We start from the raw sequence: 25,341 nt of genomic DNA on the forward strand, positions 1-25,341 counted from the left end.
TAAGTTATTAAATAATTCAATATATATATAAAAGTGCCCACTGAAGGCTGATCAGTGGTTGGGATCCTGCAAATCCATGCATTGGATTGTTGATGGTATGGTAGTATGAATGCCAGAAGAAATAAATGGAAGACACTCGATGGCACTTCAGGCTTTATACGTGATGAACTATAATAAGTCCAATTGTCCAGCGAGATGTCAAATACAATTTTTATGGTCAAAATATGCAGCTATCCAATTTTAGTCCCATCTCCATAATCAATCCACCTCTGCTGTGTACAATTGTAGTTGGTGCTAGGAGCCACAGTGGGGTGGTTGTGGATTTTGAATGCGGTTCTATGTTAATGCTACTTAACCTACCAATGCTCCTGTGCTGTGACGTACTTAAATTGTAACCATGATCCTTGAATTATATTTTGAGTTGTATTTTCGCGTCTGAATTTCAATAAAAGTTGGGTTTGAAATTTAAAATTCGGGGAAAAAAGAGCCATTTAGTTATATACTTATTCTTAGTATTAATGATATAAGATAAATTCTACACCGTTTAATTTCTATAAACAAACCCAAAACATAACAAAATAGCGAAAAAAAAAAAATATGTTCATTCTATTTTGGGAAGATGTGAGGCTCCTTAGAGCGTCAAAATCATTATGTTCAATATTCAACTCTTCTTCAGCTCCTTTGACCAATTTGACCGAATCCAATTGAATTTATTGAGACATGTACAAATTACATTTTCAAAGCTGCGAGTAATAAAGAGATCTAATATACATTAATGGGTATTAGTTGGTTGGTTCAGCTCTTTAATATGCTCTCAAGTGGTTTTGCGTTTAAATCCTCACAATACTCTGTGTGTGCGAGTTTTCCTCTTTCTCCTTACTAATCGTGCAACGAGAAAAAAGAATCATTTTGAATTACAAAAATAACTTTATTTATTAACTCTTCTAAATAAAATATTTTTCATCGTGGATAACAAAGAGATTCGATTTCGAAAAATACAAAAGAAATTTTAATTTTCAGTTAATCAATATTAGATAAAAATAATTTATCATGGTTCAATATCAAATTCAATAAATTTGACAGTGAATGAAAACCCAATACAATCATTTTCTTCATTTTATAATTTTATTAGCACAATGTATTTATTTATTTTTAGTTTATAATGTCGCAAGATTGTACGGTAAATAAAAATCAATACGTATGAAATCTACCAGAAAAGAGAAAAAAGAATATAAAGTATTCGTCATTTAATTTATGACGCTTCAAAATTAATATTTTAAAAAGATTCTACACTAATTAGGAAGTGAAAATGCATGAAGCAAAAAAAGAATGTGAATATTACTGGACTAACTTGTAAAATAATCTTTCAAAAATGAAATAAAAATAATAAAAAACCAGCAAAAAAATACCATACATTTTTGAAAAAGGAAATAAAATAAACTACATCACACATTGACAAAAAAAAAAAAAAAACAATGAGTCACGTCTTTGTCAGTTAACAACCGCACTCAATACAAAGCCACGGACACCTTACTTGCTGCTGTGTGTGTGAAAGATTTGTGCACTTTCACACACATTATGTCAAACCCTTCTGTTTTGTTTTGTTTCTTCTCTCACTCACTTCCAAATTCCACTTCCAAAACCACCCCCCTTTCCAAAACGGACTTCTTTCCAAATTGACCTCTAATCCCCACGTAAATAAATAATTAATTTCCTTCGCCTTGCTCTAACCTTGAAACGTCAGCGTATCATCGACTTACTAAACAGCTACATCGACACTTTCGATTTCATCTGAATTTACCAAAACAACCTCGCCGCCCCCTCTTCCCCCCTTCCCCAAAGGGGGCCAAGTCCTTCGAATCATTGATAACACGACGCTCCGACAAACCAGCCGAAAGCAAGGTCATAATCGTAAATATAGGCTTTGGGGCCTTGGTTTAGCTGCCCCTAGAACATCGTGAGAGTGAAGAAGTTTGCCAACGTCAAAAGGACTGTTATCCGCACCCAGACAGCAGTAGCTATAAATACTCTCTCACTCTCTCTTTCCCACTCTCCTCTCCCTCTCTCTCTCTCTCTCTCTCTCTCACATACAAATACAAAATTAAACGCGCATATACGCATACACAGACGCTTTTGCGCAGATCGTCGTCTTCCACATTCGCTCTGAGCGGTACTGGACTGGACTGGACTGTACTGGATTGAGCTCGCACGCAGAGGAGAATGGCCCTCCGTCCAGGGCTTATCCTATCCATTTCTCTTTTACAGGCATGAACTTCGTTTCTGCTCTGCTTTTTATGATAATGTCCAAAAGTCTTTCGCCAATTTTCTTGCTTGTTTCTCTGCCTTTACTTTTCCTTTTTTCTTTCTGAATAAAGAGAGAGCAGGAAAAGCTTCCTTTTTTCCGGTTGTTGCTCAGGAACCAGAAAAAGAATTCAAGCTTTTTTTCTTTTTCCACCTTTTTCTGTTTGATTTCATTTTGTTTTTGTTTAATTTCGGCAACTTTATTTTTCTACAAGGAATTTCAAGTCTTTCTAACAGTTTTCTCAGTCACCAAACAGACTTTTGATTTCGAAATTGAATTTATACTGGTGTGGTCATCACGAAGAGTTCCACTATGTGTGCTGCTAATTGTGCGGCAAAAACTTCTGTGAATGTCACAGTTAGGTTTAGGCACATTCGATTTCGTTTCAAGTATAAGCACTTTTTCACTTTGATTACTTTCACTGATCTCTCTCTCTCTCTGTATTCATGCATGTGGATGCAGGTGGTCTTATGTTTTCTCTCTATAGCATATGCGCAGACGTCCGTAACGTCTAATGCTACAGCAGGGTGAGGCTTGCTTGATATTATACGTGCACAACCAAACTACAATTTGCCCACATTAGCAAATTTCTGAGGCTTAATTATTTTTTTAATCACTTTCTGCTTACTTTTTGCAATTTGTGAGCTCACTGATGCATATGGCGGTCTAGCTACCCAAATTACTTGCCCTGCTTTTGATTTGCTGCTGATGCGGTGTGCATGCGGTCTGTCTGTCTATAATGTTGCCTGATTAGCAGTTGTTGAATTGCTCATATTGCCACTGTTAGCTTAATTTTATTCGAACGACATGCCCTGGTTCTGAATTATGTCCTGTTCATATGTTCTCTCTATGATAATTCAATTAACTTTCTTTTAGTTCCTGGAACTGTAACTTTTGTTAGAAGTTTGTGAATATTTCATATTGCAGATGAATCATAATAGGCGGGCCTATCTTGCGCTTGATTTTTTGTTTTCCTCTGGCATATACTATATTTGACAAAAAACAGTTGAGCTTTCTTACGTAACTTTTTTTTTCCTTTCTATTTTTCAGGGAAAGGCATTCTGAAGAATATTGTGCCATGTATGGAATTTGTGGAAAACGTAGTGATGGAAAATACTTAAACTGTCCTTTTGGCTCCCCATCTGTGAAGGTACATGGTAGAAGAAGTTACTGCTCTTTTCTGGATAACAGTTTAGCTTGAAGTCTACCTTTGCGCTTATTCTATCAGAATCAAGGTTGTTAAGGTTTTTAATCACCCAATTATCACATATTTTATCTCTTCCAGCCAGATGATTTGCTTTCATCCAAAGTCCAAAGTTTGTGTCCAACAATTACTGGAAATGTTTGTTGTACAGAAACTCAATTTGACACACTACGGTCACAGGTCCAGCAAGTAAGTAATTTTTAGTTTTAGAGTTGGACGTGAACCCACTCTGCTAAGAAACTAGAGTTGTTCATTTTCTCTCCAAAAGCTTTTCAACTTCACCCAAACATATAGCATTTATATTCTTTTAATTTCTATTTTTGCAGGCAATTCCCTTTCTTGTCGGTTGTCCGGCATGCTTAAGAAACTTTTTGAATTTGTTTTGTGAGCTTACCTGCTCTCCAAGTCAGAGTTTATTTATCAATGTGACTTCTGTAGCCAAGGTCAGGAAATCCTGTTCTTATTTCCTGTTTACCTATTAAAAATTTTCTGTGTTCCCACACCATCCTGCACTCCAATCGTGTTATCAATAAATATTTGAATGAGAATGATACTGATATATATATTATTATATTTTGCATTTACAAAATTTCCTGCCAATCAATATATGTCTGTTCGATTCTGCAACTCTTGGATTGCCAAAGAGACCTACTGTAAGCCATTGTTATTTTATGATGTATGATGTTCTTTATAGACACTATATCTAACATGTGCTCATATTGTATCAATTGTGCCCCTATATCTTTCATTCAGGACTATACTTGATATTCAAAATTGAAGTCTTATAATTGTTGCATCAATATAACCGTTTTAATAAAATAAAAAAATTTGTTGTATCAAAGAAATACAGAAATGACAGCTCACAGTTATCTGGTTAAAAGATTTAAGTCCCTGGAAATATTCCTCTATGTTCTGTTTACTTGATTGTTTAGCACATGAAACTTTTGAGTTTCATTTGGCGGATGGAAAATGGAAAAAGAAACAGAACATTCTTGAATTATTTGAGGTTGTTTGTTACCCACTTAATTGATTGGGCAACAGTTTGAATTTTCTGTGATGAGTAAGATACTCTCTAGTCTTTTCCTTAGAAACAAGTTTTTCTTTGAGAGAGACAAATACTGTTATTTAGAAGAGTATAGAGTTATTTAAGGAAGCTTTATCCCTTTTCAGGTTAATAACAATTTGACCGTCGATGGGATTGACTTTTATATTACTGATGCTTATGGTGAAGGGTTATATGACTCCTGCAAGGATGTCAAGTTCGGTACCATGAATTCTCGAGCTATGGAATTTATTGGTGCTGGTGCTAAAAATTTTAAAGGTAACTTTATTCTTCTGAAATTGCAAATTAGGTCTCTCTCTCTCTCTCTCTCTCTCTCTCTCTCTCTCCTGCACGCACATGCACAAATGTACACTAATATGGATTTCACCATTAAGCGGGGAATGATAATGGAAACACAAGCATATGAAATTGGTATTAATCAAGCCACATGGCTACTTTTTCAATAGCTGATAAAATGTAACTATGGCAATAACACTGCACCTTTTCTTTTCTTTTCTTTTCTTTTTTATTTATTAAAAGTGGGTCTCTTAGCCTCTGGGCTTTGCAAGTAGAGGGGGATGAGAACACCTAATTGGCAGAGATTAGAGAATGCCTAATTGGTGTTCCATTCCATGTTCGATAGAAATTATGCAGTGGAAATATACATTTTTTAGCTAAGGCCAAGTGCTTGTATGTCAATGTCTTGGTTTACACTGTTTAATAACTATTAGTGCTTTTACTGTGATTTATGGCAGAGTGGTTTACTTTTATCGGTAGACAAGCACCTTCTAATGTGCCAGGTTCACCATATGCCATTAGATTCTCTTCAAGTGTTACAGAATCATCTGCTATGAAACCTATGAATGTCTCTACTTATTCATGTGGTGATAATTCACTGGGCTGTTCCTGCGGTGATTGCCCTTCATCTACAGTTTGTTCCAACACAGTTTCACCAGTTTCCCAGAAAGGAGGTTCATGCTCAGTGAGAATTGGGTCCATTAAGGTGAGAGAGCATATTGTAGAATATTTGTAACTTCTGGCTCGCACATCATTTAACTTGTTCATATTGGAGGCAGATTCACATAGGTAGTGTGAAATCGGGTACTATAGATGCTTTTTTTATGATTTCCTCGTGTGAGAATTGCAGGCTAAATGTGTTGACCTTGCTGTAGCGATTCTATATATCGTATTAGTTTCTGTGTTCTTTGGATGGGGTTTGTTTCGTCGGACTAGAAAAGCCAACCCAGCTTCTACGACAAATCCTTGGTGGAATGTAATGGATGACAGTGAAGTTCATTCTATTAACAGGGAGAAGAATGAAAATCCTCCGATGCAGGTGAAAACCAATTTCGTTTCCAAGTATGTATATATCAATTATGTGTGTTCTGAGATTTATATCAGTTATGTTATGTGTATGGTTTGAAAGTTTAAATTTACTTCTGTGTTTTATGATTTGATGGTATGTGTGCTTGTAGCTGGCCGTCTGCGTTCCATCTATGTGCAAAGATTTATGGATCATTTATGTCATTTCTGAACTCACCGGCCACAGTCCGGGAATCTTGTTTTGATTTTTCCATTTTGTTGCCATTTTTGTGTCCATTGTAATTTTTTGTTTTTGGGTCAAGTGTAAGTTTTAGTTTTTATGAAGAATTTCTTATACCATATCAGATTACCAACCTACATTGATAAACTATGCACAGAATGGGGATATGCTTAGGAATTTATTTTTAATATGTTTCTTCATTTAGCAACAAAACAGGAATTATCACCAGAACTTTTGCTCAGTTCTACTAGTATTGTCTTCCTCTTTAACTGTTTTATAATTTTTTAGCTTTGTGAGATTGTTCTCTAGCTCATATGCTTAAAAAATTTCATTGCTTCTATATCTAGCTTCTGTGGTTTACTCACTTCATGAATGTCATTTCTGTATTTGTGCTCAACTATATATTACTGTTATACTCTGTAGCTGCTGTAGGCTGCTCTTATCACGTATTTCTTTAGACTAAAATTGATAATAGGTGTTTGAAGATGCTCCTCACATTAGAAATAGTGTCCAACTTTCAATTGTGCAAGGATACATGTCAAAATTTTTCAGGTGACTGCTATTCCTAGTAGAATGATTGCTACCTATTAAATTTTTATGTCAGTTAAGGCAGAAATGGTTTCTAACTTAAAAGATTACATTTTGATGTACAGGAGATATGGAACATGGGTTGCTAGGAATCCAGTCATAGTGTTATGTTCATCTTTGGCTTTAGTTCTTCTGCTTTGTCTGGGTCTTATCCGTTTCAAGGTGGAAACAAGGCCTGAGAAGGTTCGATTTGCTACTTGAATAGTTTTCTTGTTGTGTTATTTATGTGTTAAACAAAGAAATGTGCTCGGATGCACTGTGAATTTTTTTATTTATTATTTATTTATTTATAGTTCTCTGTGTTATTTCATAAATTTATTTCCGTTTTTGGCCTTTTGGAACCATTACTGAATGTATCATTATAGAATGGAACACATCTGCATAACTTATGACCAGTTTCAAATGTTGTGAAGATATTTTACAACTCATTTGTTGTTAATTCAAAATTATGATCCCGTGCATACTCTGATGTGGGTTTCTTGTTGAGATTTAGTATTCCAGACTCTACTATGCATGCCATGGTTTTTGAAGGTCACCAGAAATATAAGTTTTTTCATTTCAATTTGTTATGGCCTTGAAAAATTTTATGTTATCATCGGACTTTTACAATTCTGTTTGACTTAAGTTGTGCAATGTTTCAGCTATGGGTAGGGCCTGGGAGTAAAGCAGCAGAAGAGAAGAATTTTTTTGATAGCCACCTAGCCCCTTTCTACAGAATTGAGCAGGTTCTACATTGTTACAATGTCTTCTTTTGGTAAATTATTTTTCATCTTACGAGCGGTTATACTTTACCGTACGGGGAAGCAAGCTGGTTAACTTTCAAAGATAGCAGAATTAGGACATAAAAAAGTATAGATCCAACAGACATTCTAGGCTAGGGAATGAGCTGCATCTTCTTTTTTCTTATTAATTTTCATCATTACTTTGTTTTTGGTATGGGAGAAACTCATATCAAACCTTGTGTTTTTTGCAGCTTATATTAGCAACAATTCCAGAAGTTAAGCATGGTAGCTCACCTAGTATTGTGACAGAGGAAAATATTAAGTTACTTTTTGAGATACAGAAGAAGGTATTTGATCCTTTACTCTAGTGATACTTTTCAGAATTAAGTGTTTATCTATTAAGATTGGTATGAGACTAGCCTTGTTCTTTGTTTTGAATTGTACTGCAGTTATTTATTTTCCCTTTTTTTCTGCATTTGATGTGTGGTAAAAACAAGTACTTCTAATACAACATTACTTGTATTTTGACAGGTTGATGGAATTAAAGCAAATTATTCTGGCTCGGTGATATCTTGCTGATATTTGCATGAAGCCAATGGACAAAGATTGTGCCACTCAAAGTGTCCTACAGGTACAACTCTGCTTTAGTTGATGAATTTAGTGTTCCCATATTAAAATGGTAAATGAAATGAAACTAGTATTTTATTAAATTTATTTTTATTTTAACTCTGTTTCACCCTTTGAACATCTCTTGCAATCATTCTTGTCAATATTTTAGCTACTTGTCATGCAGTGTAATTTGAGTCTCTTAAAGCCTGTATCTAAATATGTGTATTGATTAATAGCCCATCTGTAGCTGTTCCTCTTCCCCGCCAAACCCTTATTTTTTGTTCCAGGTCAATGTACATGGAAAAACAAAGAGAACCATGTGTCTAGTATATGAATTGAGGTGAACATGATAATAAACTTTTTTACAGTAGCCTTGTGGCTTGTTGAATGCCTTGGTTGCTTGATTGGCATATGTATCTTGCACTGTGATTTGAGTGTCAGTTTTCTTTTTCAAGTTGTTATACCAACAATTTATTCATTTGTAAAAATTTATTGCATTGTGACAAATGGATCCTTGAATTTCCTTGTGTTATTACTTTTTTAACATAACTGTTGAATCTAGATATCTTTAAGATTTTGATTAATATTTTCTCTCGTGATATTCATGGTACCAGTATTTCAAAATGAATCCTGCAAATTACGACGATTATGGTGGGGTTGAACACCTAAAGTATTGTTTTGAGGTATATTCTTATAATCTCCATTTACATATTATCTGAAGCGCGAATCTAGTTTATTGTCTAATGAGATTCTGTACAGTTGGATAAATTGTTACTGATATTTGTTATCTTTTGGGGCCATCCTTTCCAATATAAACTAATAGTGAAAGCACAATATCTACCAGATTGAACATTACTTACTATCAACTTACTTTGGATAGAGCATGAATGGTTAAAATTAACATTTGTCATCTCAGGGTTTGTAAGACAAATTTGGGCCTGCGGTATAGTTTATAATATCATTTAAAGCTGTTTTGGGTAGTGGGTTGCATATGTTATGGGTCCTATTGCTTGATCTATGATATGTGCATCTTATCCTTGTATGCTTATCGGCATTATAATGCCAGTAAAAATGGGGCTGCAATATAGTTGTTTATAATTTCATTTAAAGGTGATGGATAAATGAGGATACTGGTCCTATTGTTTGATCTATATTATGTGCATCTAATAACTGTAGTATGCTTAATTTGTAATATTTATTTTCTGCTGAATTTGTCAAATAATAAGAATGTAGAGCTCTGTCCATATTTGCTTTTTTCTAGATAAGCCGGAATCATCTGATCAGATGACCAACCTCATGTCTTAATACGCTTAGATTTCTCTCCAGCTTGTTCTATAGTCAGTTAGCTCGCTTGTTTTTTACCATTCCAATTTTGTCAAAGAACATGGCAATAATTTCCTGGAAAGTAGAGCCATTGACATTTGAGTTTTCTGTTTTTCAAGCACTATTCATCTGCTGACAAATGTATGAGTGCATTTAAAGGCCCTCTTGATCCTAGCACAGCCTTAGGAGGCTTCTCTGGGAAAAACTATTCTGAGGTAATGACTTTTCCATTTCTCCTGAACTAATTTACTTTTTCATCCTTTCCTGTTCAAAGTAAGATTAGATTCTTTGAGTTTTTCAGAACCATTAAGATTTTTCCAACGCAGGCAACGGCGTTTCTCGTAACTTATCCTGTAAACAATGCTATTAGTAAAGAAGAGAATGAGACTGAAAGAGCAGTGACGTGGGAGAAAGCCTTTATTAAGTTGGCAAAGGTTTACTCTATGTCTTGTGTAATTCTAGTGATTGTTTATTTTTTGCCGCATTGTTTGTGTTATCCTGCATGTTCTGCTGGAAAGCGAACAGATTTATCTCTACTTATTTTTCTTTTCTGAGGAAGATAGATTTATCCCTCTTAAACTCTAAGATTAGTATCTTGTTTGTGATAGGATGAGTTGTTGCAAATGGTGCAATCTAGAAATTTAACACTTTCTTTTTCATCCGAAAGTTCTGTTGAAGAAGAACTAAAAAGAGAAAGTTCTGCAGATGCCATTACTATATTGGTGAGTGTTTCTTTATTTCGTTTTAGTTGCATGTTTCCTTTCATAATCAAAGCTCAGAATATACTGTAATCCTGAAGTTCTGTACTTTATGCAGTTATGTCGATTTGATATTTCTTATTTGTTGTGTGTAACTGTGACAACTGACAAGTTCCATCATGCGAATCTTTTTAAATGCTTTTGTCCATTTATGGTTTTTTAATTAATTGCAGATAAGCTATCTAGTGATGTTTGCCTATATATCTCTTACTTTGGGTGACTCACCTCGTTTATCATCATTTTACATTTCGTCTAAGGTATGGTCTCGATTATTTTCATTTTGTTTCAACGGACTGGAAAATTGTGTTTATTTAAAAAAAAAAAATTAATGTTAGTTTCTCTAGGTTTAAAATTGAGACATTATTTATATCATTATAATTGTGTGTGGTTGAATGCCAGGTATTGCTTGGTCTCTCTGGAGTTGTGCTTGTCATGCTGTCGGTTCTTGGATCAGTGGGTTTTTTCAGTGTAATTGGTGTAAAATCTACGCTAATCATTATGGAAGTTATCCCATTTCTTGTTTTAGCTGTAAGTTCCCCAACACTATATATTATTATTTTTTTCTCCTAGGTATATGTTGAATTATATATGTGGCTGTCATGTTCTGACTGAAGCATGCATTCTCGCTTCAGTCTAACTTTTAAAACCTTCGAAATTTTAGTTTTCCAGAATTGTTTCTTAATGCATATTGGTTACTGATTGTTTTGGTGTAGCTTATAATATTCTGGAGTTTCTCATCTTATCAGGTTGGGGTAGATAATATGTGTATACTAGTGAATGCTGTTAAACGGCAACCCTTGGAGTTGTCTCTGGAAGGGCGAATAAGCAATGCACTTGTGGAAGTTGGACCATCCATAACACTAGCTAGTCTATCAGAGGTTTTAGCATTTGCAGTTGGAAGTTTTATTCCTATGCCAGCATGCCGTGTGTTCTCTATGTTTGCAGGTTGGAAATTTTGTTCCTTCTAACTTTTGTATCTGTGAAATAGTTTTAATACTTGGTTGTTGTCTTTCTGTCTTACCTCAGGCCTATACTATAAACTTACTTTTGTGCATTCTTCTGCAGCACTAGCTGTTCTGTTGGACTTCCTGCTTCAAGTAACTGCTTTTGTAGCTTTGATTGTTTTTGATTTTCGGCGAACTGAAGATAAGAGGGTTGATTGTTTCCCATGCATGAAAATTTCATCATACACCAACTCTGACAAAGGTATCAGAATATTTTTAGAACTTACGTCTGGTTGGTGCATTATCCTTATGGCTCACACTAATTTTCAGTATATGATATTCTTATCCATTACTTATTTATTTATCAAAATTTATATAATCTCGATTTGAATGCTGTCTTATTTAGGCATTGATCAGAGAAAACCTGGTTTGCTGACCCGCTATATGAAGGTGACTACGTCTTTTCTTTTTCCTTTTTTTTTTTTTTTTGGATTTTTGTGCTGTTGTAGTAAATAGTCTGGATAGGGATGATACAGACAGTCTGAATTACCAGGGTTTTCATAATTTTCTTTATTTTTAAGGCTGCAATGTCAAGAACATAAGTTACTTCAAATTCTATTGTAATGCATATGATCAACTGAACCTCTAAGAATTAGTATGTTGTATGCTATTTTTGTACGTAGAAAATTCTGTGTGGTAACTTTAGTATGACTCATGTATGCTTTGCTGTGATAAGTCTTTTGCTTTCTGCTTTAACTTTTAACTACGTTTGCTTTTGTTTTCCATTTTCAGGAGATCCATGCTCCAATTCTCAGTCTTTGGGGAGTTAAGATAGCTGTCATTTGTGTCTTTGTTGCATTTGCATTGGCTAGCATTGTGAGTTCTGAATTTTCCCCCCAATGTATCTTATATATGTGAACATCAATTTTTCCGTTTGTGCTCATCCCTCTCCTCAGTTAATCTCTGATTCTTTCAAACTTCATAGGCATTGTGCACCAGAATTCAGCCTGGGTTGGAACAAAAAATTGTTCTTCCCCGAGATTCCTATCTTCAGGTCTATAAGCTGCTTACCTAATTATCAAATTCATAAAGGTTATCGATTATTCTGCTTTTTCTGTGAGGTAACACTGCCTTCTAAATATTGCAGGGGTATTTCAATAATGTTTCAGAGTACCTCCGAATTGGACCCCCATTATACTTTGTTGTGAAGAACTACAATTATAGGTATCATACTGTTATTCATGTTCACTGTTTCCTGATTTATCATGAATATTTTCAAACTACCTATGAACGTCTAGTTCTTGAGTCAATATGTATATCGTAGAACAGGATCAGGTGTCCTTGAGGTTGCTGCTGATACTCTAGCCAGAATCACATATAACCATTCTGATGAAAACGTTACCATATATGATGTCCTTCAGCATTTCATTTGCTTTTCCATGTACAAGCCCGAAAGTGGCTCTCTGGAACGAGAACTACTCTTTTGTTTAGAAATTGCATCACATGTAACCTTTTCAAATCAGACAGTTCTTTTTGGAGTAATGTGAAGTTCTCTTGTTATTTTGGATGGTTAATTTTTTTATGTAAACACTTATCTTAATGCTTCCATCATTGAAAAGCTTCTTCATGCTTATGTTGCTCTGCTCCTCAGTTCAGAATCAAGGCATACGAACCAATTATGCTCAATTAGCCAATGTGATTCAGATTCTCTTTTGAATGAGGTAAAACCTTCTTCCATTTTTCTTTGCTAATGGGCAAATTCCTAGCTTTTAGGTACAGTTTTAGAAAATTACGCGCCTCCTGCATTTTTTCTGATTCACATGCCAGAGTTTCCCTGATAATCGTACAATGATTGCTTTCATTTTGATGTCTCTTGCTTGTTTCAGCTGGTTGTTTCCAATATTACTGCTAAACCCATTGATCAATGTGTTAAACTGAATTCATATATAGGGAGGAAAGTATTCATGTTTTCCCAATCTCTAATTATATACAGGGATTAGTATATTTAATATAATATGTAATGCTAGAAAGTTATAGCTTTAATATCTGAGTTCTCTGTTCATTTGTTATATGAACATGATTGGAACTTATCTCTGTTGAGCTTTTATTTTACAACTTGCTATTAAATTTCAGTACGAAGGGTTGAGATGGTTGTACAGTTTGGTTTAGCAGTTCAACCTTTTTTATTCATGACCTTCATTCTTCTGTCTTTCTATGTTTCCTTTTGTATTCAATCAATATGCATGTGGCTTTTTCCATCCCTTATGTCTGCTTACCCCATTTGTTTAATCCTCTTTTTAGATGTGTGTGTGTGTGTGTGTGTAGAATGCTAGATCATCGTTAATTCCAGAATGTATGTGTTTGAATTGTCTTCTTGTATATTAATTCTGCAGTGTATATGTCTGTATTGTCCTTCTGTATGCATATGAATTGTCCTTTTGTATGCATGTATTAATTGTCCTTTTGTTTCTGCAGATTGCAAGAGCATCCTTAACTCCAGAATCAAGTTACATTGCAAAGCCTGCTGCTTCATGGCTTGATGATTTTCTTGTGTGGATATCCCCAGAAGCATTTGGGTGCTGTCGGAAATTTACAAATGGGGCCTACTGCCCTCCTGATGATCAGGTGATGATACATTTTTTCTTAGCATGAATGTTTGTAAGGTTATGGAATCATGTTAGTATGATCTGATGTTTGGAATTTCTTTTAGATCCAAAATTGCAGAGTTGTCTTCAGTTTTGGAATCATGGAATTACTTTTATTTCAGTTGAGCATGTTGAGTAACTCCACCATTTGGGAATTCAAAACTTGCTGGATGTTTTCAGTCCGATACCATTCTGAACTATGGATCATTAAAGTTACTTGCAAGAATTTAAAATAGAAAATTTGAAAGAAAATACTTCTTTTGCTGTCCTCTTATGCATCTTTTATACCACAATTCATCCTGTTTTGTTTTTGTCTCTGCAATCCCCTTGATACTAAAATTAAGTTGTCTTCCAGCCTCCCTGCTGTTCTTCCAGTGATGGTTCCTGTAGCCTGGGTGGAGTGTGCAAAGATTGTACTACGGTAAAATAACTAATTATGGAGAAACGTTTTAACCAAATTTCTGTGTCTAGTTACGCATGCATCAATTCTCGTTTTCAATTTTTCCGTGTCAGTGCTTTCGTCACTCGGATCTGCGCAATGGGCGTCCATCTACCACACAATTTAAAGAAAAACTTCCCTGGTTCCTCAGTGCTCTACCGTCTTCTGATTGTGCTAAAGGTGGCCATGGAGCTTACACTAGCAGTGTGGAATTCAAAGGTTTGTGGATTGGATTTTGTGCCTTTATGATAACTTCCAAACTGATTATGTGCTTTCAGGTTAAACTGTCATTAGATGTGGCTTGTTATTTAAATTTGCTTTTTTAATAGTTAATCATATTTTTGGCTATCAGGCAATGGAAGTGACATTATTCCAGCATCATCATTTCGTACATATCATACACCTCTCAACAAGCAGGTATCTCGTCTGTGATCAATACAAACAAAATTTTCATTTTTTTTAAAATCAATTATCTCTTTTATTAATTAATACTAAAGTGAGCCCCATAACTTAAATATCTACAATTTATTTTAGGTTGACTATGTAAATTCAATGAGGGCTGCTCGGGAGCTCAGTTCTAGACTTTCTGATTCTTTGAAGGTAAGATTTGAAGGCTACTTGCGAAGATGGTTGATATATTTACAGTACATCTTTAATATTATAAAGCCACATCAAAATATGTATTTCCATAAATTCCCTTTAGATATATATATATAGTATTAATTAGCTCATATATTTTTTTATACAGGATTGCCATTGTAAATAATAAACTATAAGTATGTGTCCAAAAAAAATGGCTATTATCGTAACTAAGTTGAAAAAGCGTCAAAACAGAGAGGAGAGAATCTACCAAGTCAGTAAGCATGTAAACTGCTAGTTTCTTATAATTTTAAACCGTGAAACCCAACAGGAAAACTACGCAAAATTACTCCTTTTCTTAGGAGTTGAAAGCCCTTTCCTTTTTGCATGGGTCGAGATGTGGGTAGAATAGTCTTTCTCTATGCAGAAAAGGGTTCATGGTCCACTTTTCAAAATGGGTTATTTTTGGGTCCTTGGACCAAATACCCAATTTTTCCCAGTTAGATTGAGTACAGCAGTCCTGTCTTGCCCATTTCCCTTAGCCACTGGTTTATCATTCCATTATGTTATGAAAATAAATTAACTTATTGATTCACTTATGTCTTAGTCGTGGTATGTCTATTGAACTGATATTTCTTTTCTGATGCAGATTGAGATATTCCCATATTCAGTATTCTATATGTTCTTTGAGCAATACCTTGATATTTGGAGAACAGCACTGATCAACCTTTCTATAGCCATTGGTTAGTTATTTTTTCACAGCACTGAACAAGAAGATAGCAGATAGCTTAACACAAAAAACGAAAAAAAAACAAAAAAAACGAATCTGTAAAATGTTACGTCTCTGGAACTCGGATTTTACTGTGAACTTGTATCTATTTACTTAGATGTGCATAATGGTAAATGTGGTTTCATTTATTAAAAAGAATAACCTGGATATATATTATGTTGTACCAGGTGCTGTATTTATTGTTTGTCTAGCTATCACTTGCAGGTCAGTATTGATATACTTAGCCCTTAATTCAATTTCAGACAAGACTACTTGTGCTGTTCAGCTTCTTTAATTTAGAAAATAAATTTTGCAGGAAGGTGTTTTTTTTGAATGAATGATGTATTGATATTTCCTTCAAATTTGTTTTGTAGTTTATGGAGTTCATCAATTATTCTATTGGTGTTGGCAATGATTGTAGTGGATCTCATGGTGATCTTTCTTCCTTAAAAATTCTCTTTAAAAAAAACACTTCCATTAGCTCTCATCTTTGCTCACAAGATACTATTCTACAGGGTGTGATGGCAATTCTTAACATCCAATTGAATGCAGTCTCTGTTGTTAATCTTGTAATGGCAGTGGGCATTTCTGTTGAGTTTTGCGTGCATATGACACATGCTTTTTCGGTCAGTATCACTCTATTAAACATTTATCTCAATATTTACTTTTGTCTTCAGGTTAGAAAGATTTGATCCATCAATTGTTCCATTTCAATTTTTTTCAAAGAAAAGATAAAAAGATACTTAGTAGTCAAATTTTCGGAAAAAAAAAATGCTTTCAATGAAATGCTTTAATGACTTTAAATGGTTTTAAAATTCTTTATAAGGTATTTGTAGTTTCTCCGCTCATGGTCACTTCAAATCTTGGTTTGGTTATGACTTAAAGTAACCTTTGGTGTCAATGTGTCACGCTACCCTTTTCTTTTTCTGCAAGTGTGTGTATCTAAGATTTTCTGTACAGGTTAGCACAGGAGATAAAGATCAGCGCACCAAGGAGGCTTTGGCTACAATGGGAGCCTCTGTCTTCAGGTACTTATCCCAATGGCCGATCCACTTTCCTAAAAACAAGGACACTAACTCCTGTTTATTTCGCTATGTTTGGTACATCTCAGAGCATCATATGCAATAGATCATGCTTCATTAAAGAGCTGAAATGTTTAAGTCCAATGCCAATGGGCTCGTGTGTGATACAGATGTAGAACTTTTCTCCGTGCTAACTTGCATCCCCAATTTTGTATAATATCTTCTTTGTTGACATGCTTTTGCAGTGGAATCACATTGACGAAGTTAGTTGGGGTCATCGTGCTTTGTTTCTCGAGGACGGAAGTCTTTGTGGTACTAAATCGTTTACTTCATTGCCCGATTACACTGGCCAGTACTGTCAGCAGCCTCTAATATATTTCCATCCTTTGCTCTTATAGGTATATTACTTTCAAATGTACCTAGCATTGGTTCTTCTTGGTTTCTTGCACGGGCTCGTGTTCTTGCCGGTAAGTTAGTACACTTTTCGTAGCACGTGTCCTTACCATCCTCGATGCAAATCACAGAACTCATGAACACAATAATTAACAGCTGAAAAAAGCAAATATGTTTGAATAAAGACGGAAACCATGGATCGGGTTGCTCTGTTTGGATTGACAGTACTCAACATTGTGTTGTTTGCAGGTTGTCTTGAGCATGTTTGGTCCGCCTTCGAGACGCGTGCTCATTGAGCAGCGACAAGATCGGGCACCTGTTCCACCACAACTATAAAGAAGCTGATTACCAGAACAGTTCTTTTTCTAGGGTTCGCCTTTTTCTTTTCTAGCTGAAATTTTATGTATGACAAGAATAACAGAAATATCTAAAATAGCTCAACATGTAAATTATATAGCAGCTACTGACAAGAAAAAAAAAGGTTTTAAGAATTTGTTCTTTTGGCTCACATCAAGTTCCTTGGCATCAAGTTCATAATCCAACATGGATCATACCTTAATGTGGATGGTTCTACGAAGAAATTTTGACAAGCAAGAGTAAGAAGTCGGAATTTTAAAGCAATGAATGTTTCGAATTTAGGATACATCCAATTGCAGAATTATTAAAAACATTAATTATCGGTTTTTTATTATTTATTTAGCAATTTCTTGATGGTTGTTGGAGTTGTCTTGTGATGTCTCTTCCAAGACACAACATGGTTGCAATTGCAGAGAGGGTTGTGAACCACCATCGCCGACTAACTCTTAGTTTACTAGTACTTTCACTTTTCCAATATTGTAAGAGGTTTTAAGTTTGAAATCCGTATTAAGAACCACTACACCAACTAGCTCATAGTTTATTGATATTTCTCTTTTCAATATTAGAAGAGGTTCAAGTCCCCCTCTCTACCTGATTTATTTTTTTAAAAAAAAATTGAGAACAACTACCAGTTCGATTCACAAGAGCAAACTCCTCGGAATGGATAGCATCTGATCATAGAGAGTTGTTCTTTTCATTTTTCTAGTTGACTGCAGTTGTAGAGTGCTCCTTGCAGTAGGAGATAGTGGACTGTATCTCTATATCAAACCTATCCATTAATCTATTTCATTTCCCACCACGTTCTCACTGCATCACATATCATAGAAACAAACAATCTATTATCCAAAGATATGCGGCTGAGATCTCAAAAATTCAAACTCAAATTCCTCATTTGAAGTCCTTCCATCCAAAATTCAAAGTACACTAATTATTTAAGGAATGGGCTTTCTTGAAGCTCAAGGAATATCAAGAAAAGTCACCAAAACTTTTTTACCAAGCAAATATCTTATAATAAAAAAAGGCTAAAGCCGCCTCAATATACTTCAAGTCCTTGAGGTAAAATGTAATTTCAGAATAGTAATTTCATGTTAATTTCAACCGAAAAACTCTACATCAATTTATTTGACGTAGTTCACGATTTAGACTTGATTGAAAACTAAACTCATTTACAGGATTAAAATTGTTAAACTTGAAACAAAATGAAAAATGAGTCAAACTAGGAGAACAAAGATGATTGTATGACAAACTTCAGGTATTGGTTAGTTAAACTTCGAAAATAGGCCTACTTTATTATTGAAAAAGAATTATGTTCATTCACTAAAATATACAGACAACTATCAACAACCAGCTTGTAATTAAAATAACTGAAAGCAAACACTATCAACTAGCTAATAGACCAACATAGTACACTTTAACCAATGGCTTAAGCTCGACATCCCCAAATAACTGCAGTTTAACATGGAGCACCCAAATAGTTCTTTTCCAGTATCCTTGCTTTCAGTTCTGTGAGACACAAAACTTGCATTTTTCTTTTACATTACTCTTTGTTGACATTGTGAAGATTTCATACTCCAACAACGGAGGCTTCCCTCCCTACTAAAATTAATTAAGGAAGGTGCGCCTCCATTTTTGAAGAAGGAAATACTCTGCTACCTCAGTTTTGCAACTCAGGGAGCATCATGACGGGCCACCTGTACCTATAAACCTTTCCAAATGATGACGAGAAAGATGGAGAGAGAGCTTAATTGTGTTGCTCTGTGACGATCTGCATACATCAATACACTCCTCTAAATCAGCATCACATGTTAATAAGACCCACTCTGAGTCATCATCCAAGTATTTGATATAAAATTTACTCATGTCTTCTATACTAAATCGCTTTGCGATTTCTTGCACCAAATCTTCATATCTCCAATCATTTTGCATGCGAAACCGGGTTTTCTCATCTCCGTATGCGACTTTTACTCTTCGAACCTCCCTTTCTTGAGCTACCCCATTATTCTTCAGTGAAGGTGGAATAGGCTGCAATTTTTGCAGCTCATTGAGAATTTTATGGCTCTGGGATCTTGGTAGTAGCTGTGTTCGATCTTGACCAAAGGCATGCAACTCTGCTTCACTTCTGACCCTCTTTAGCACACCATCGCCAGAGTTATCTCCAACAATTGGATCATCATCACCAGTGACATTACATGTGGGGCGATGTTGCTGTGTCCTGCTGGAACAGCATTGGCTTGAACTGGAACTCTGACTGCATGAAGATGAGGGTGATTTTGATGCAGTAGCCTGGGGGCTGACAACACCACCTTCAGGTGACAAGTTTGTTGGCTTTGGCTGATCACTCAGCTTTGAGGTTGAAAATGGGCTTGTCCCCGATAAATTCGGAGATGTTAACTCTGGGAAGTTTGTATAGAAAGAGTTGATTTGGAAAGCCCCAGATGCACCTTCAACTGAGTCAATTACAAGTTGGAGTTTCTGTAAAGAGTGACCAACCTTCTTAATTTTTCGAGATGGCCAACGTTTAATCCCGTGTTGTCTGCATATCCTTTTCAAGGTTGTGGAGCAAACTAAATACGATAAATTGACAAAGGAAAAAAAACCAATGACAAAAGAAATATATTAAAATGTTGACAGTAGAAAGTTTAACATAATCCGCATAAATATTGAAAACAGCAGATACTATAGTGTGCTAGTATTGTGGAACTTGTGTAATTCACTTCAAATTTAGGAGGTGTAACAGAAAAAACGAACATGAGAAACCTTATTTTGGAAGACTACAACGCACATATGTAGATTATACAATCCGCACATATAAAACAACCATTAAATTGCAGAAAGTATACAAACAGTCCCATTAGTCTGAAGGCTAGCAAAATGCCATACAAGCATTCACAAGAACTAAAATGTGAAATAGGAACCAGGTCTATTGCAAGAAATGCTTACCTCCAATACTATTTGCAGCATCCTTTAGGCTGCCTGAAAAATATTTTCTAAGAACTTCCAAGGTGATGGCTTTTTCTGCCCTAGTACGCCTTTTCTCTCTTGTCTTGCTCACACCAACACTTGAGAAGCTACCCTCGCCCAAAGCAGAACACTCTCTCCCACACTTGACACCAACCTTTAGGTTTGAATCTGGTTGATGTTGCCTTAACTTTGAGGATTTCACACCCAGCACCTCCCTTGGATTTTCCATTGGGAATATTGAGACATCATTACCACTCAGTTGGACCTCTGTGAAACTGGCAATACCGCTAGGTCTGGGATCCGAAGAGACTATCATCTCACTGACAGGAAAATCAGATTCCTCCTCTAGTTCCTTGTCTGTGACAACCCGTAAGCTCCGGCAAATCTGTTGTATAATTATGGACAGTGAATTTAGCATCTTTTTCTGTTCTTCTGGATCCCTGCACTCCACTGGCAAGAAGAACTCCAGAACAAAATCAGTTGAACCAGTTTTCATGCTCCTTAGACGTATTGCAACAGCTGCATGCAATCCGAACATCCTGGCATGGTGAGATAGAGGATACTCTGTCTTGACACAGGACGTTATGTCATCTGAGAAGCATGGTTGATTGGTCATAAAAGCTTTCCCAACAATGCCTTGGCCTTTTAACAAGTGATGCTCAGAGCAAGCTTCATGAAATCCCTCGATATAAGGATCAGTCACATGGAAAGCATGATCCACAGTTGAAACACAGTGAACGTAGTTGTCATCAGAATGTCTGCACCCATCTTTGCCTTGTTGGATGCATGACACCCAAGTTTGTGCCAAAGGCAATTTGTGTGTCTCGCATGCAGATCTCAAGACCTCTCGGATCTCAGGTAATGCAGCTTGATAGGGCTTGACACACCCCTGCTAAAATAATCCCACCAAATGACCTTAAAAGAAAATTGGAATAACGTGAATATCTAATAAATCAATGTTTCTTCAGGGAAATTATCCGTTTACCTTTACGTTTTGAGTACTCCAATTTCTAGAACTTTGAAGGTCAACAGCCTGCAAATGATAAAACTTGTCCAGATCAGAAAAAAATATTCATGTGAATAGCCTGCAAAGAATTACAACAAGTCATTATATGCTTGTGATATGAATCTCAAAAGTCCTTATTAAAGGAATATGGATCTAAGAAAGTTTCATATCACAAGCTTACAATAATTGGTAACTTATACTGTATTTGGAATTTTGACCCCAAAAAAAACATTTTATTTGGAATTCAATTACTTGTATCTTTAAAGCTATAATCACAGACATCAAAGGAAAAAATACTCGCTGATGAGGAAAAACAAGCATTTTTCTTTTTTTAATGGAAGACAGGAAGAGACATACAGGACCAAACTATTATGAATAAAACATAAAGGGACATTTATCTGCTAAGATATAAGATAAAGTTGTCACTCTTATTCTCAGTAACTTGAATGAAAGCAAACATGGGGACAAAAGATAGGTAATTTCTAATCATATGTCCATCATTAAGTTGGACTTTATATGCACCGATTCAGAAAGCTCATACTGATAAGCATCAGAATTAAGTTCCAAATTTTAGACCGAAAAAAAAAAAAGTTTCCCATTCATCAGGTGTGAATATATCTGTTAAAAGATCATGGGTTGCTTTCCTTCTCGTAATTTAAGTTTGAATTCATTACTTATCCTCTCAATTTGGGAAACAAGATTAGAGGATTAACAAAAGAACCTTAGTTATTAATATGAAAGCATAAGAAAATGAAGCAAGAAGTTTTACAATGTTAAGATCAGATGGCCATACTTTAATTTAACATGGGGATTCTCCAAAAAGAACTAAAAATTACCTAAAAATGAAAAGACATAATATGTTTCGACAACATGATTATCAGCTATTACATCTCTAAGGACTGATGGGACTTTAATTGATGTCAACTTTTGTAAAATTATCTGTTAATATTCATAACAATACTAATAAGCTCCAACTGCCTCTTGCACCACTTTACACTGCATTCACCGACCTGATTGAAAGGAAAAAACCGAAATGAAGAACGAAATTCTGATTCAAGGAAAGAGTACAGACCTCAAGTGCCTTGCAAACACTTTCAAGCTCAAGTTGATACTTTATCTTTTGGGTGGTTGTAACAACCTCAATCACACCCAAGCAAGTACTACTACCTTGTTCAAAGATAGGAAGAGCTAGAGTTCCACGTACATCATAACGTTGAGCATAGTCAACCCGTGGGTACTCATCACTTCTGAAGAATCGAACATCAGGAGTCCACTCAGGAACCTGACCTGAGAAAACCCGGCCGGGCAACCCCTTAACCAACTCCGTAGAATCCTCTCCAGTTGAGAATTGATAATTAACAGAGATGTCTCGATATTTGGAAAGCCTGGGACAGCTAGAATCAAGCGAGAAAAGGTCATCGTTAGTAGTTAAAACATTTCTACCCCCTTTATTTACAGGCACCCATACTTGTACAAGAACATTTTTGTCTCTCATGACATCTCGAATGCACACAAGAGCCCTCGTTAGTCTCTCCATCACAGATGATGCAGGACCTTGATTTCCCAAGGGACCAATCCACCACCTTCTGTTCAATTCATTACTTTTAATTGTAGGATCTGCTGAGTGACCAGAGTACCCATCAACATCTATCATATTCTGGCTCGGAAACTGAGGATTCACAGGACCTTCATGGAGTTGTTTGAAGAATGGTGTTTGTATCACTTCTTGATTACTGTTTTCAGATGGGTTCATGGTCAAATTGCCATTCGCCTCCAACGTATGCCAAAAAACTGAGGAGTTTAAATGGGCACCAGAATTGGCGTGGCTTTGATTAGGAAATTCAGGTCCATCTGTGGTTTCCAACCAGCATCCCTCTAAGAACAGTTCATCCATGAAGTCTAAATCCGTAGTGGAATCAGGTTGGGCTCCCATCATGGTAGCTGGTGATAAAACATCATCGTCCATGATGACCCTTGTGCAGAAGCCCCACTTTCTATATTATGCTCAGCTGTATTCTAGAACCTTTAGGTCCCAAAAACCAATCCGTCTTTGAGCTATAAAAAATGAAGATATCTTAGGAACAATTTACGACTTTAGCGTCCTGCCTTCAAGTCCTAGTTTGTCCAAATTCCCCAATATCATAAACAAGAATCTTTTGAGTACAAAAAATAACAGAAGAAATTGCAAAAAAAAATTCATAGAGAATTAAGGAAAGTAAAGTTAACAAATCAAAACTAAAACACAAACATACGTCATTGCAGGAAGATTATATTCTCTTTTTTCTTTTCTTTTCTGGTACAGGATTATATTCTCAAAGTAGCAAAAACTAATCAAATCACCACCAGTATCTAACACAGTAATAGTATAATAGAATAGAATTTCAACGGAGAACCTTGGCCTCCCATATCCATCAAAATAGCAAATATCAATGATTCAAGTTCAAAAGGGGAAGACAGAACAAAATATAATAAATATAAATAAAAACCCACTTTCTACATCTTCTTCGAAAATACTCTACAAGTCTTCTACCAACTTGCGTTCAAGATTCCAATTTTAGCAGAAGAAAGTGAAAGATATTGTTCCATCAAGGAAGAGAGACTGAAATCAAGCATTTCATAATAGCGGAACTAATCTAGTTTCTGACCCAGGACAAATAAAACCAGAACAGAACCAAAAAAGAAGATAAAAAGGAATAAGAATAACTCACTGTGTGAGGATTCTTGTGGATACCCAAGTGGGTAGTTTCCTTGTATCATTCATATACTTTTTTCTGCAATACCCATGAAAACTGTCTGCAAGACAAGGAACAGAAGCAACGGAAAACCTTATAAAGAGCTTTCAAGAGGCTATTTCCTTGTCCTAGTTCCTTGTGATATCTCCCCACAATTCCAAAGTTTCAATCTGGGCCTCTTCTCCTTAGAAAACATGACTTATTCTGATTCCAGGCTATTGTTGTGTGAGAAAGATTCTCACTTCTGCACATGGACCCCACATACACGTACGCAAGAAACCAATCGAGGACATTGTACTTCTCGCTTTAAAGTCAACCAATGGCTTAGCAAAGATTACACAGAGAGAGATAGAGAGTGAGCTTGAAAGAGATTGAGAGTATCGTAATATAAGAAATTTAAAAGAAAACAAAAAAAGAAAAAGAGATTGAGAGAATCAGACAGCTGATTCTTAAATGGTGATGACGCCATAATTTGAAGCAGTGGAATCGGTGGGAATCAAAATTCCTTCAACACTGAATAAAATATGGAGGGATCGTGCCTCGGCACTCGCTATCTCCAGTTTAGATGCTCTCCTACGCCTCTTTGACTCACTCTACCTCTTTATTTTATTCACTTCAAGATTTTCTTTCTTCCTCATTCACCAATAAAAAACACAGTATTTTAGGTCCAATGGCAGGGAGAAAGAGAGTGGAGATAGGATTCAGAGGAAAGACAGAGTAGATGATGGGAGGGAGGAGTGGCAAAAATAAAAATAAAAACTAAAAATAAAAATTATTTTAAATTATTTTAACTTTTATTACTCATCCCTCTCATCCTCTCAGTCTCATCCAATTCTCACTCTCATCTCATTTTCCTCTTACTACATAAAACACCTCAAATTATGACCCATTACGACAAAAATAAAAAATAAAAATATCACTCATCTTTTAACTTCATATACAATTTGTTGGACATTTGTAAAGGCATACACAAATCACCGTAAATTTTACATTCAACCCTTTTCGTTAGTTAGATCGTTAGTCCATGCGTTATATGTCTATGTGTCACTGAAATAGACCTTATGCACTCTTACGTGGACAACTTTTAGAGGGTATTTTTGGCATGAACCCATATAGTCCTCCACTATCCCCAAACAAAGACCCAAATCAACCCAATTTGATCCTTATGTTTAGGGATGACAATTTTCCTCGTTGGTTACGATCTTTGTAGGGATTCACCCCTAATAATGGGTTAGGTATGAAGGATGAAAATCGGATTTGGGGAAATTTCTGCGTATAGTGTTTGGGGAGGGACGATGATGGTATTTCAATCCCCTTTCCAAACTCGAAAACCATTGTAAGGTCTGATATAAATTTTATTTCAACAATCCGAATTGTCCATTTTTTAAGTCTTCATTCGAAGA

General features: G+C 35.6%; 1 protein-coding gene and 1 pseudogene across 4 annotated transcripts; one reads left to right on the top strand and one right to left on the bottom strand.

Annotated features, from left to right (window-relative positions):
* Window positions 1–2,050: 2,050 nt before the first annotated feature.
* On the top strand, window positions 2,051–17,390 carry LOC148915504 (uncharacterized; annotated as a pseudogene). The gene is made up of 39 exons (XR_016121993.1): window positions 2,051–2,265; window positions 2,765–2,829; window positions 3,353–3,452; window positions 3,588–3,695; window positions 3,833–3,949; window positions 4,677–4,827; window positions 5,304–5,551; window positions 5,696–5,884; window positions 6,567–6,643; window positions 6,745–6,862; window positions 7,321–7,404; window positions 7,653–7,748; window positions 7,933–8,032; window positions 8,625–8,693; window positions 9,453–9,548; window positions 9,660–9,767; window positions 9,942–10,055; window positions 10,265–10,348; window positions 10,491–10,619; window positions 10,838–11,036; window positions 11,157–11,297; window positions 11,442–11,485; window positions 11,828–11,911; window positions 12,021–12,089; window positions 12,183–12,259; window positions 12,687–12,756; window positions 13,511–13,660; window positions 14,036–14,101; window positions 14,194–14,338; window positions 14,472–14,536; window positions 14,654–14,719; window positions 15,348–15,441; window positions 15,656–15,692; window positions 15,842–15,899; window positions 15,983–16,093; window positions 16,428–16,495; window positions 16,735–16,801; window positions 16,888–16,956; window positions 17,132–17,390. The product of XR_016121993.1 is annotated as an uncharacterized LOC148915504 (transcript).
* A 1,104-nt stretch (window positions 17,391–18,494) lies between these two features.
* On the bottom strand, window positions 18,495–24,629 carry LOC148915505 (protein NLP4-like). Of its 3 annotated transcripts, none has more exons than XM_089041540.1 (5): window positions 23,915–24,629; window positions 22,279–23,321; window positions 21,186–21,233; window positions 20,180–21,089; window positions 18,495–19,803 (listed from the first exon to the last, which is right to left on the bottom strand). In XM_089041540.1, the coding sequence occupies exons 2-5, from the start codon at window positions 23,170–23,172 to the stop codon at window positions 18,917–18,919; spliced, it is 2,739 nt and encodes a 912-aa protein (XP_088897666.1). In that variant the 5' UTR covers window positions 23,173–23,321; window positions 23,915–24,629; the 3' UTR covers window positions 18,495–18,916. The 3 variants fall into 3 exon arrangements, with proteins under 3 accessions (XP_088897666.1, XP_016651380.2, XP_088897665.1); XM_016795894.2 differs by having other exon boundaries at window positions 20,180–21,092; XM_089041539.1 differs by having other exon boundaries at window positions 20,180–21,092; window positions 22,279–23,261; window positions 23,915–24,612.
* Between the last annotated feature and the right edge of the window lie 712 nt (window positions 24,630–25,341).

This window comes from Prunus mume, linkage group LG7 (genome assembly GCF_029339155.1).
Source record: "Prunus mume cultivar Tortuosa linkage group LG7, ASM2933915v1, whole genome shotgun sequence".
Lineage (NCBI taxonomy): Eukaryota > Viridiplantae > Streptophyta > Magnoliopsida > Rosales > Rosaceae > Prunus > Prunus mume.

Bases quoted from the DNA above. Each gene is read 5' to 3' on its own strand.
- LOC148915505 (XM_016795894.2), bottom strand. From the start codon at position 23,172: ATGGACGATGATGTTTTATCACCAGCTACCATGATGGGAGCCCAACCT. The intron at 21,234-22,278 runs GTCTGTACTCTT...TATCATTTGCAG, and splicing joins GTGTTTGCAAGGCACTTGAG to GCTGTTGACCTTCAAAGTTC. The intron at 21,093-21,185 runs GTAAACGGATAA...GGATTATTTTAG, and splicing joins GGAGTACTCAAAACGTAAAG to CAGGGGTGTGTCAAGCCCTA.